General features: G+C 43.5%; 1 protein-coding gene across 3 annotated transcripts in view; it reads right to left on the minus strand.

Moving 5' to 3' along the window:
- Positions 1–5,848: 5,848 nt before the first annotated feature.
- Positions 5,849–14,114, minus strand: part of tmem68 (transmembrane protein 68) — a 151,093-nt gene continuing 142,827 nt past the window's right edge. For all 3 annotated transcript variants that reach the window (XM_056292926.1, XM_056292925.1, XM_056292927.1), the window contains exon 9: positions 5,849–6,906. In XM_056292926.1, coding sequence (XP_056148901.1) covers positions 6,802–6,906 — 105 coding nt within the window. In that variant the 3' untranslated portion in view covers positions 5,849–6,801. The remainder of the gene's footprint in view (positions 6,907–14,114) is intronic.

The raw sequence follows: 14,114 nt of genomic DNA on the forward strand, positions 1-14,114 counted from the left end.
ACACTTGTTCTGGTCAGTTTCAATAGCGGAAGGCTACATTAGCCTACCCATGATCCTCAGCGAGTTTGAAAGTCGTGCTGAGTGTCACGACAAAAATGGAAAATTAGTGTCCATGTACACGAGTCAATAGATTAAATGTCGTGACTATTTCACGAACTGCCGTGAGACTGGGTAGTGGAATGACAGATGGGTTGAAGGTGGAGGTGGGATTACATGAAGGATCGGCCCTTTCTTGTTTGCAATGGTGATGTACAGGTTGACGGACGAGACCAGGCAGGAGTCTCCATGGACTATGATGTTTGCGGATGACATTGTGATCTGTAGCGAGAGTAGGGTGCAGGTTGAGGAGAGCCTGGAGAGGTGGAGGTATGCACTGGAGAGAAGAGGAATGAAAGTCAGTAGCAGCTAGACAGAATATATATTGCAATACATATGCGTGAACGAGAGAGAGGACAGCGAAATGGTGAGCATGCAAGTAGAGGTGGTGAAGGCATATGAGTTTAAGTACTTGGGGTCAACTGTTCAATGCAACAGGGAGTGCAGAAGAGGGGTGAAGAAGCAAGTGCATGCAGGGTGGAGTGGGTGGAGAAGAGTGTCAGGAGTGATTTGTGACAGAAGAGTGCAAGCAAGAGTTAAAGGGAAGGTTTACAAGATGGTTGCAAGATCAGCTATATTATATGATTTGGAGACAGTGGCAAAGACGAAAAGTCAGGAGGTGGTTCCTGGGATGGCAGAGTTAAAGATGCTAAGATTTTCGTTGGTAGTGACAAAGAAGGACATGATTAGGAACGAGTTTATTAGTGGGACAGCTCAGGTTGGACGGTTTGGAGACCAAGCAAGAGAGGCAAGATTGAGATGGTTTGGACATGTGTAGAGGAAAGATGCTGGGTATATTGGGACAAGGATGCTGAATATGGAGTTGCCAGGGAAGAGGAAAAGAGGAAGGCAAAAGAGGAGGTTTGTGGATGTGTTAAGAGAGGACATGCAGGTGGCTGGCGTGGCAGAGGACAGGAAGAGATGGAAACGGATGATCCGCTGTGGGAACCCCTAACAGGAGCAGCCGAAAGTAGTAGTAATTTGACGCCTCCTTGTTTACCCGCTTCATTTCTTGCTATATGGTATGTAATGGATTACATGTAATCAGGATAACATAATCAGATTACAAAGATAAGTAACTATAATAAACCCAGATTATTTTGAAAATGTGTAAATTGATTAGTTACATTGTCAAGGATTACCTGATTACATTTTTGATTACGTCTTTAAAATATGACAATTTTAGAATTATGAAACTTTTTTTCATGATAACCAATGCTCTATTAATGTTGTGGTTACACCGCCCCGAGCTGCCTCCCCGGCACGTTCAAGCCACTCCCCCGGCTCGGACGTGCCGGAAACATCCGAACGCTCGGCTCGCGCTCTGAGACGAGTGCTGCGCTGCACCAGGTGTTTGCCATCATCTATCAGGCACACCTGCGGCAATCAGGCAGCCCTCTACAAGAAGCCTGCCAGAACGTCTTTCCGTGCTTCGACGTACTGAACCCTGCGACTCTCCCTCCGCGACTTCTACGGCTCCCTCGCTCCTCGTCCCCAGCGACCTTCACATTTTCCCCGGACTTCTCCAGCGATCTCCCTCCGCGACTTCCACGGCTCCCCGCGTCTCCCTCGCTTCTCGTCTCCAGGGACCTTCACGTTTTCCCTGGACCTCTCCAGCGATCTCCCTCCGTGTCTCTCTCCCTGGACCCCTCCTTTCGAACTTGACTTCCTGGATCTCGGACCCGGACTTCCTCGGACAACCCCTCGCTCTACGGATTCGGACTTTGATAGCCAGGTGCACGCACATCGTCTCAACCACCCTCACCTGAGATTCCCATGTTACCATCCCTGTGGCAGTGTCGTGTGTTTTTCCTGCATTAAAATCGCCCTTCGGGTTATCTCGGTGCTCTGTGTGTGTGTCCTTTGGGTTTCGCTACACTGGCCTCTGGTCTTCATTCGAGATATGTAACAATTAACTCATTAAAAGTGTGTCTGACATTTGGAGTTTCTTAGACAAAGTGCTCTGTTGAGTCAAGGTGTAAGGTTCAAGCAGCAGCATTCCCTCCAAAACAGCCTTCCATTCATGATGATCCATAATAATTTATGGATAATGGAGTTTTATTCCTTTTTATTTACATTGAAAATGGAAGAGGAACATTTTGAGTAGGTGCTCCAGTACTGTTTTTGTAAGGGTAATGTGATTTGACCAACTCTAAATGCTGAATTATAGCATGCATTTTATTTGCATTGAAAAGGTTGAGATGTTTACAGAGATGTTTAAATATTTGTGCAACTAAAATTTTTGCGCCTACATCCATTTTTTTAGTATAAGGTGCAATATTTTCAATGCTTGATTTTGAAGTAATCCAAATGTAACCAGATTAGATTAAATTTTTGTAACCCAACAGATTACATTACTAATTACAAAAAATGCCATGTACTTTGTATTCAGTAACTGACTGCATTTCAAAATAATCTGATCCAACCCTGTTGTTCAGTTTTCATATCGTCATAAATGTTATTGCAAAAATACCTTGAAATGTCACATCTTTTTAAGGCTATATTACCCACCTGTGAGGGCAATTCATGTATGAATGTTTTGACCAGAGATCAGCTATACTACTGTAACGTAGCTTAATCAATGCCCGCTGCGGGATTCGGTCCGAGGTGCACTGCACCACAAGACAACATCCCTGACCGCTCGGCTAAAGGAGCCGACCACCCATTCGACCGGGGGTCTTATCTAGTTTACACTATGTTTACACTCCTTGAACGGATGCCTGAGGCTCGTGTGTAGCGGGTGGTGCTGAAAGTGCCTTTTCCATGTAAACTGGTAAGGGCCGGATAACAGAGGAATATGTGGGAATTGCACTTGAGTGTTACAAGGAACAGTCCTGAAGGATCACGACAGAACATAAGGATAACGGGATACCTGACCTATGAACTCCTTGAACAATATGCAAGTTCTGCTATCCATTAGGATGACAGTCCATCAAGATAAGCTACATCCTCCAAAACAGGAGGAGGGAGAGACTCTGGATACACGCCATTGTGGTCGAAGCTACTTCCTCAGGATGAGGGAGAGACTCTGGGTACAGACCACTGTGGTCGAAGCTACTTCCTCGGGATGAGGGAGAGAGTCTGGGTACACACCACTGTGGTCGAAGCTACTTCCTCAGGATGAGGAAGAGACTCTGGGTACAGACCACTGTGGTCGAAGCTTCTTCCTCAGGGTGACGGAGAAACTCTGGGTACCCGTCATTATGATCGAAACAATGGGCATGATTCATGCTGCATGGTATAAAGGGAGTGTGCTCGAAGATCGGGGCATGCATTCAAGTGTCTGGGCTTGTGCGTCTGTTCACTGAACATATTAAACGTGTGACAATACTGTAAGAGATTATGTTACAATGGTAGTTGTCATATATCAGGGAATCAAAATTGTGTCATGTACCTTCCACATGTGACAAAACACTACCCACTGGACAAAGATATTGTAATTCTATGATGACTATCTTATCATTATGACTGTATCTGACTGTATCATGAGAGATTATGATTATCCACAGCAAAGTGCTCAAATTTAACCCATTCAAATGATTTTCCATGCTTATTGGAGCCTGCTCATTTACATAATGTAGCCAAGTTGAATTGTTGAGAAGGGGATGTTTCAAAATCTATAATTGTATTGTTCTCTATTTATTTATTTATTCATTTTTGGACACGAGTACTTTCATTCAGTGCTCCACACGGTTCAAGAGTTAATTTTAAACGTGTGCATTTGCCTTTATACTTAAATTCCCTTTTACTCTTTAGTTTGCTCTGTCTTGGTAGAGCGACTCCTGCTGGTAACAAAGATTATTGCAGAAAGAAGCACAGTAAGAAACTGTAAAAGACCATAAAAAATGTTTTTTTTTACAATTTTTGTTTTAAAAATTAACTCTTGAAGGAATAGACATCAAAATGTGTAACTGTTCTTTTAATTAAACACCTGGAGGATATGATGCATCACGCAGCACTCTCATCCTGTTATGGTTTCCTTTAGCTAGCAAACAAATGTGAATAATGTGAACAATTCAAATGGGACGTTTCACTCGAGGTTTATATTCATATTATATCTTTGATGAAGGCAAACACAAAATGGAAAAATTCAAGTCACCACCAAAGCAAGGAGCCATGTACAATGTTGGCAACATGATGTTTACGAACAGTGAGAACAAGTAGGCTAAACATTATAATTCATAATAAAATATATTTATTAACTACACTTACCTGAATCACAATAGATGCTAGTGGACCTCACATTTTGAAAGTGCAAAGAGTTGATACTGTATATCTACTGAACTGGACAGTACTTATTTAAAACACCTCATTAGTAACAACATATATTGGAAGAAAAACAGGAAACCACAGAATGAATAATTAAATATCACCTTTTTTTAACCAAAATAACATTCTGTCAATTAACTGGTCATATGAATGCTTCTTTAAGCACTAAATGGCAGTGATATTTCCAACACTATCACTTACAATACAATTTGTTGAAAAACATTTACATACTTACATACAAATATACACCGTCACACAACATGACATCAACCACATTTCCAAACCACACTTTTGGCGTTGAACTTATAAGAGCTGTACAAACAATGTGCATGATGGAAGAATAGTTTACAACATAGCAGATGTTCTTTTAAACACAGTATTAAACACACTATTTGAGTCCAAATCACCTCAAAAGTCACAGTTAGTGAGAAACAGATTTTGCACTAAGTAAACAGTAGTCACATAAAACAATATCTAGAATGAAGAGATGCAAAAATATTAACATGAGAGTATACTGCATTTGGTTACCTTGTTAGAGTCCATCTTTACTCGTCATTTACAGCCAAAGCAGTTTCCTGACCCCCACCAGGTTATATCTCATGGTGTACTAGAATTCCTCTCAATATAACACAACTAACTAACTTTACTAAACTGATCAATATACTCTAAGAAGATGCATAAAGGCAAGGCACCTGAGACTGAATGGGCTAAAGTGCGTACTCCATTTCGCTCAAGACTTTGGGTTTTAATATTGCTCACAGTTGGTGAGCACGTCATCTCTCTCATCCCTACCATCCCCATTTCCCTTTATTGTACATTATAAAGCAACGTCTTCGTACAACTACATTTGCTGTTAATTCTGGTGTGGTTGGGATGATGGGTGTTTATACAACATATCCAAATTCCTTCGTCATGTTATGGTCTTGGAGTGGTCAAAGGGACCATTGTACAGGGAATAGAGGGTATCCCCCAAGCTTGGTCTGCAGCACTTCAGTGCCCTTCCAGAATGACTTTTAATGATGCATGATGGTGACATGCTGCCAGTGTAGCTCGTAATCTTCCACTTGTGTTGGCAGAGCAGGAAACATAGCTTTTATACCTGAATTTAGTTGGACACACTTTAAAACAATGAAGCAATTGAGCAATGCAAGCTCATGAACACGTCTCCCAGAAAACAAAAGCCAAAAGTCCTGGAGACATCAGAATAGCCCTGGAGTGTCTGTATAAACAGAGAAGCTGACTTTACAAAATCTGCTTAGTCACAGTTGAGAAGATTCTCTGGTAGTTCACATGTTGAGGGACAAGTCTTGACGTTAAAACATATTGAATTGGATTGTCTAAAATCATGAGTCCCTTGAACTGTGGTCTTAAGGTAAATGTAAGTATCGGGTTTGAGAACGAGAAAATGCATTCACACACCTGGAACCTAGATACAGATGTTACTCTGGACCTGTGGTTGCTGACCTTATAAGCAGTAACTGGCTGCACTCTGTAGTTATTTTATTGCTTAGTTAAAGACTGGAAGATATTTTTCCAAAAACACTGAAGAAACAGACTCACCAAGAGTGACAAAAATGAGGGAAAGTCCATATTTAAGAAGTTAAAAATAAATTTAATGCAAAATCAGAGAAGTCCTTTGTGGACATTTCATTCTTCTTGGTGTGAGTTTCTCATCTTAACCACGTAGGTTTATTTTCCTCAAATATAAGGGAACTGTAGCAAAAACATGTACCAAATGGATATCTCTGGCTCCAAAGGCTGATATTTCATTTCCCCTTTGTTTAAATACTGCACAAATCACAGAAAATTAGAAAATTCAGAACATTAATCACAAGGATTCAAAACGTTATATACATTTAGATGTTTTGTACATAAATCATATATTAGCCATATATCGTCAACACACGCTATAAATAATCTCATCCAAGTAATCCTGTGACCAAAGATGCCACAACCATTTCCCAGAACCTTGTCCCACTACACTAAGATAAATAAATAATGACTGCTGCTTCCTCCAATAGTATTTTAGCACTGAGGTCCAGGATGTCAGCTGGCACGTCCTTACATCATTTATTGTGCTTGACTTCCTATTTAAGTTTGTAAGGCTGTGAACCAGAGAAGTGTCCGAGGCCAGTATTCCCAGAGCCTTATGGAGACAGTCTGCCTGCTGATGTGTTCACTGGCAGCCATGTTGGCTCCACGGCAGTGGTCATTTTTCTTCTAGTATGTGATTTTCCCTTCAACATCTCATTACTGGGATATCAGGGTGTGTTGTAACATGACATTATTACAACTTGTCCTATGACTTGGGCTACCATTGCTCTTTAGCCCAGACTTGGTTATTCTGCATTTGGACGGAATTCCTCTTTTAGCAAAGTAAACAATATAGGTTATGTCGACCTGGATCTACAGAGGGAGATCTGCCTCAGATAAGGGTTACTCATCTTTGTGTCTAGTGTATAAGCGCTCTAGCAGGGCTCGCAGGATACTTCCAGGAATCTTCTGGTGTTGGTCGATGAGGGACTGAACTGCCTGCTGCACCTGGAAACCAAAAGACATAATTATTATTTGTTGGAAACATGTTACGCAGTGTCTTAATTAACACAATCATCCCCTAAAAGGTCTCATATGTTGTTACACGGCTTCTAGCAAACATGAGGAATGGCTTAACTGCACTTGTCACAAATGGTACACTTGTGGTCTCATGGCCTTCATTTGTATGTCTCTGGCTATAGAGTGCCCCATTTCTCATGATGTGCTTCGTCTCTGGCTATACAGTGCCCCATTTCTCATGTTGTGCTTCATCTCTGGCTATAGAGTGGCCCATTTCTCATGTTGTGCTTCGAGAGGCTGGTCATGCACACCTCCAATAAACTGTCGATGTGCCCTTTGGTGAAGCTCACATCATGGCGGACTGTACAGTGGCCTTTTACCCAAAGTGCCTTGCAATGATTAATCACAGTGGGTAGGGTAACTGCTTGGAGTATTTATATTTACGAATAAACTTTTCAGGCTAGGGGAGCACACCCTTAGAGAAAAGCAACGTGAATGGCGGCGCATAATAGGCGGTCCTCCGACAGACTGGAGCTCCAGCAGCCTCCTGCAGCTGTGGAAGAGTGCTGATCGTCTTGAGTTTTCCCTTGCCACCAGATCCCACCCTCTCAAAGTGAAGTGCTGCTGGGACATGCACACCCCCAGCGGCACTCTAAATAATCTCTTTGCGCAGGTATCCACCTCTGCCTCGGTGAGACCAGCAACCGGAATATGGATCAAAGTCTGGCGGTGATGGGGTGTCTGGTGACGGGAGCAGGTATGAATGCACCGGAAGCTCCTAATTAGACCCCTGCATGCCAGCAGCACAGGGCTATGGTCGCCAGCAGCTGGGTTTGAGTGGCAGCTGCTGTTGGCAGACCCCTGTGTGACTGATCAGCCCTATTTAGGAGCCACACTGCTCACCCCAAGTGGGGAGGGGCCTAGAAAAGGTGGCCTAAACATTGCCCCCACAAAACATCCTGGATAGGCTACCACACCTATCGGGACATTCCACTCTGCGGTCGAAAAAAACACAAGAAAATAATCCCTTTTAAACTGGCAACATGGAAAATAAGAACTCTGCTGGACGCTAATGCCGAAGGACCTCAGCGAAGGACTGCACTCACTGCAGCGGAACTCAACCGCTACAATGCTGACATCGCTGCACTCTGCGAAACCAGGTTCCTGGATGAAGGCTCCCTGAAGGATGACACCTACACCTTATTCTGGAAGGGATACCCTGCAGGAGGACAACATCAGCATGGTGTGGGATTTGCAATAAAAAGCAGTCTCCTAGCAAGACTCACTGAAACACTGATTGGCATAAGTGAAAGGAGGATGGCATAGCGTTTCCTGGCCAGAGGGATCCTGAGTGACATGAGCCTAAGTGCCTATGCACCAACTCTACCATCAGAAGATGATACAAAGAACCGCTTCAATCAGTCACTAGATGAGGCTCTCTGTCGTATACCCAAGGAGGACAAGATCTTTTTGCTGGGCGATTTCAATGCCAGAGTGGGGAAAGACAACAAGGTGTGGAGTGGTGTCATTGGTGGGCATGGCATTGGGCAAGTCGATGCTAACGGTCTGTGGCTGCTGAGCATGGCTTGACTATCACAAACACCCTCTTCCAATTAAAAAAATAAACACAAAACATCCTGGATGTATCCACACTCCAAAAATTGGCACGTGTTGGACTACATAATTGTGAGACGCTCTGATATAAAAGACGTCTTACTTACTCGTGCAATCAGAGGTGCTGAATACTGGGCAGATCACCGGCTGATCATGACCAGGTTCCAGAAAATACACCCTGCTGTTTGTCTCCAGAGGTCAGGAAAGAAAAGGCTTGACTGTACCCGGCTAGAAAAGGCTGAGGTCCAGAACAATCTCCGCCAGTCTCTGGCTGAAAACCTGGAAGACACTGAGCTTCTCTTGAGCACAGATGATTCCACTGATAGGAGTGAGCTCCAGGCTCTATGAGGCAGCATCCCAATCCATCGGTTACAAGAGCAGAAAACACCAGGACTGGTTCAATGATAACACAGGCACAATATCTACCATACTCAAAGGCATGCACAAAGCACCCAGTGATGTCCTCAACAATCCTACATAAGCTGCACTCCGGCAACAATGGCAAGAATCCAGAAGAAAGGTGCAGTCAAAACTGCGTACCCTGCAGAATGAGTGGTGGATATCGAAGGCAAATGAAATATAATCCCCTGCCGATAAAAATGATATGCACAACTTTTATGATGCAGCGAAAACTATCTTTGGCCCAAGAAACTGCTCTGTTTCCCTCCTGAAGTCTGATGATGGTACCACCCTCATAAAGGACCAGAAGCTCATCACAAAAAGATGGGCAGAACATTTTAAAACCCTTTTGAAACAGCCCTCCCCAACAGATCCCTCAGTCTTGGATGAACTACCTGTCCGCCCCACCATCCAAGACCTTGACCTCCCACCAACCTTTGAAGAGGTTCATTATGCAGTTAGGCCACTGAAAATCAAGACTGCTGGCCCTGACAGTATCCCTGCAGAGATTTTTAAACAGGGAGGCTACCTCTGCACCCGTGCACTTTTCCTGTTCATCTCACATGTATGGAAGAATGAAACCATCCCTCAGCAGTGGAGACATGCTAACATCATCTCCATATATAAAGGTAAAGGAGACAAGTCCCTCTGTGGCAACAGCCATGGCATTTCACTACTGGCTGTTGCTGGAAAAGTCCTGGCCAAAGTCATGTTACGCAGGCTGGTAAGAAACATTGAGAGGAGCTGTTGCCTGAGTCACAGTGTGGGTTCAAGAGGAATAGAAGTACTGTGGACGTAGTGTTCACAGCATGGCAACTACAGGAGAAGTGCAGGGAGCAAGACCAGGACCTCTTCATAGCCTGCATCAACCTGTCAAAGGCTTTCGACACAGTCAACAGGGACATCCTATGGAACATCCTCCTGAACTTTGGCTACCCACAAAGGTTTGTCAACATCCTTCAACAATTTCATGTGGGGATGATGGCACGTGTGACCATTGAAGGCCAGGAATCCGAGCCCTTCAGGGTGTGCACAGGGGTACGTCAGGGGTGCATCTTTGCTCCAGTTCTTTTTAACATCTTCCTCCTGTGTGTGACATTGCTGCTCCATGAAGAAATCAAGAATGATAGTGGGGTTACTGTGGACTTCAGTCTTGATGGAAATCTGTTTAACATTTGTCAGCTCCAAGCAGTCACATAAATACCATCTGAGCACATCATCGAGCTACAGTATGCCAATGACTGTGCAGTTGTGGCCCACACATCGGAGGCTCTGCAAGCTACCATTGCAGCTGCTGCAAGGGCATATGGTAGGCTGGGTCTCTCTATAAACATGGCAAAGACTGAAGTAGTAAGCCAGTGGGCATCTACTCTTCCATCTCATTCACCAATCTTCACCATCTCCAACAAACCACTTGCAACAGTGGAATCCTTGAAATACATAGGCAGCTTCCTCTCTGATGACTGCAGCATCAACAGGGAGATACAAAATCGAATTAAACAAGCGTCATCCTCTTTTGGCAGACTTAGGAGAAGGGTCTTTCAAAACAAAGACCTCAACCTCCACACCAAAATATCTGTCTACATGACAGTTGTCATCATGACTCTCCTCTACAGCTGTGAGGCGTGGACCCTGCACAGCCGCCACCTCAGGATGCTTGAGGCCTTCCACATCAGATGCCTACAATGCATCCTGAGGATAACCTAGCATGACCGAGTGCCCGAAATACTCCGCAAGACCAACTGCATCAGTATGGAGGCTACCATCACCCAGCACCAACTTCGCTGGCTCGGTCACATCATCAGGATACCGAAGGAGTGCTTACCACATAAAGTGCTGTATGGCCAGCTACATCTTGGCTGCTGCTTGGCAGGGGGCCAGAAAAAACGGTACAAAGATCAACTGAAGACCATCATGAAAAAGTGCGGCCTGAACCCGAGCCAGCCGGAGGACACTGCCGCCCAAAGCTGTAAATGTATAAGACAGGCTGGAAAAGAGGCCTTTACAAATCAGTTAACCATGAGTTCTTCAACACAGCAGTTATCACTTTCAATAGTTTTTCCCCTTCAAATGCATATGCTGAATGTAAACCAGCCACGCAGGATGCACAAGCCAGTGTATTCATGGTGCTGGTCCCAAGCCCACATGGGGAGGGTTGTGTCAGGAAGGGCATCCGGCGTAAAACCTTTGCCAAATTACATATGATCATATAGGCAGGATTAAAAACACTTTAGTGTTGTGGCAGAAAGTCCCAGCCACTTTTCCAATCGGTCCAGTAATATGTTGTGGTGGACTGTATCGAAAGCAGAACTGAGATCCAGTAATAGCAGGACTGAGATGCTGCCACTGTCTGTGTTTAAGTGGATGTCATTAAAGACCTTAACAAGAGCAGTCTCAGAGCTGTGGTGTGGTCGAACTCCTGACTGGAAAATATTTAAACTGTTGTTTAGTGCTAAGAAGTTGTTCAGCTGCTGGAAAACAGCCTTTTCAATTATTTTACTTAAAAATGGGTGGTTTGATATGGGTGTATAACTGTTCATTAGTGAAGTGTCTAGATTATTCTTGGGTTTTTTTAAAAATCTTTTTTATTGATTTTTTGAATCAGTGTTGCATACAAAACATTGTTTTAAATATAAAATGTCCAACTGAACTGGTTTCATACATATATAAGCAGAACTTATTATAGTGGGGTAGAAGGCACAATCTAGAAGGGATTGGAGACTGCAAGGCGGTGACAGAGGAGAACGTAGCTAGGCAGCATCGGATGGTGGTCTGTAGGATGACTTTGGAGACCAAGAAGAGGAAGAGAGTGAAGGTAGAGCCGAAGATCAAATGGTGGAAGTTGAAGGAAGACTGTTGTGTGGAGTTCAGGCAGGAGTTAAGACAGGCACTGGGTGGTTGTGAAGAGCTGCCGGATGGCTGGGCAACCACTGCAGAAATAGTGAGGGAGACAGCTAGGAAGGTACTTGGTGTGTCATCAGGACAGAGGAAGGAAGACAAGGAGGCTTGGTGGTGGAATGAGGAGGTACAGCAAAGTATACAGAGGAAAAGGTTGGCAAAGAAGAAGTGGGATAGTCAGAGAGATGAAGAAAGTAGACGGGAGTACAAGGAGATGCAGCGTAAAGCGAAGAGAGAGGTGGCAAATGCAAAGGAAAAGGTGTATGGTGAGTTGTATGACAGGTTGGATACTAAGGAAGGTGAAAAGGGATTAAGGGAGTCAATGGAGCCATAAATTACGGAAATTGAGCGTTTCTGTGCAGGGTCCAGAGTAAGAAGGGAGTCAATAGCGGATCCAGGGGCGTGGTTGGGGAAATGGGGGTAATTGGTTTTAATGAAATGTCTAAGTTGAAGGATGCGAAAGTAGTGGGATTTAGGCAGGTCGAACCTGGTTGAGAGCTCTGTGAAATCAGTGAAGATTCCATCCTTATATAAATATTTGGTATAAAGTAAGCCCTTGTCATGCCAAATGCGAAAAACGGGGTCGGAGGAAGAAGATGGGAATAAATTATTTTTGAAGACTGGGGCTAGTTTTGTCCAATTTGAAATGTTTACTGAACTGTATCCATATCTTAATTAAGTTGGTAACAACTGAATTTTGGGAAATATTATGATTTTTAAGGGGGAGTTGTGCAGTAATGACAGACTGGAGGGACAGCTTTGAAGACAGTAGCTCCATTTGGACCCATAGGAGATGTTTCTGAGCCCTGTTATCGATCCAACAGTGTACTATTCCAATATTGCATGCCCAGTAACACTGAATAAAATTGGGCAGTGCCAGACCACCTGACTTTCTGGGGAGTTGTAAAATAGCTTTTTTAATGCGTGGCAGTTTATTGGCCCATAGGAATGAAGACACCATCTGATCTAGTTGATGAAGAAAGACTTTCCATAAAAATTGGAATGTGTTGAAATAGGTATAGGAATTTGGGGAGGATCAACATCTTATAAGGTTGACACAGCCAATTAAGGTCAAGGGGGAGAGAGGACCAGCGAATTATGTCAAGTTTACATTTATTGACAAGGGTTTGAAAGTTTTTGGTGAAAAGGTCATTAAATGAGGTGGTGATGAACACTCCCAAGTATTTAAAGCCTTCAGAGACTACTCTGAATGGGAGGACAGAATTTGGTATTTTCTTGGACAGAGCATTGATGAGGAGGAGTTCACTTTTCTGGAAATTTAACTTATATCTGGAGTATTTGCCGAATTGAATTAACCGGGAGGGATGAAACTGGGTTGGAGGCATATAGAAGCAGATCGTCTGCATATAAGGACAGTTTGTAAGTGATACCCATCCTGGTGATGCCCTGAAACCTCCTCTCCTCTCGAAGACAAATGGCTAGGGGTTCGATGGCAATAGCAAATAAGAGGGGAGAGAGAGGGCACCCATGTCTGGTGCCAGGAGCTTCATAGAGTAGTCTAATCCATGCAATAAAGTTGGAGCATTTCTCTGTTCCACATTACAAATGTGCAGTCTCTCTTTATAGATATCATAATGAACAGTACGATTTGTTTTTCACCACCAGCTTTATGACACTCTCATTTTTCTATTCTGACCAGAGTGGCACACCTCCATGGAGATATTTTTATTACCAGAGATCCCCTTCACCTTATCGGGTGTAATAGCATCAATAACGTGTAATTTTAGAATTAAATTATCTACAAGCACATTGACTGAGAACTGAGAGAGGGCGGGTGTGGAAGACAAAGCCTGAATACATATTTCACTGGTGCTCTCAGTGATATGACGTTTTGTGATTACCTCTGTTACAACATTTGTGTGCATGTAGATGGTTCTCTCAAAGAAAACACAGGAATAATTGGAGAGAGCGACATCAGTCACCACAACCTTAGAAATGTTCAGACACTTGGGAGATAAGTAGGTCCAGAGTGTGCCCCTTGTTGTGTGTGGGCTCCGTCACATGCTGAGTCAGCCCAGTTATCAAGAACACGACAAAGTTCTTTAGTTCCTGTCTCACGGATTGTCAACATGGATGTTTAAATCACCAGCAATAACTACACTGTCAAATGCAATACAGGTTATAGACAGCAGCTCAGTTAAGTCATCAAAAAAGTTTGCATTGTATTTAGGTGGCCCATAGATATTTACAAATATAACTCAAGAAGAGGAATTCAATTGAAGAGCTCGAAGCAACATTTCCATAAGCTATGTTCTTGTATTGGA

Source organism: Lampris incognitus, chromosome 14, assembly GCF_029633865.1.
Source record: "Lampris incognitus isolate fLamInc1 chromosome 14, fLamInc1.hap2, whole genome shotgun sequence".
NCBI lineage: Eukaryota > Metazoa > Chordata > Actinopteri > Lampriformes > Lampridae > Lampris > Lampris incognitus.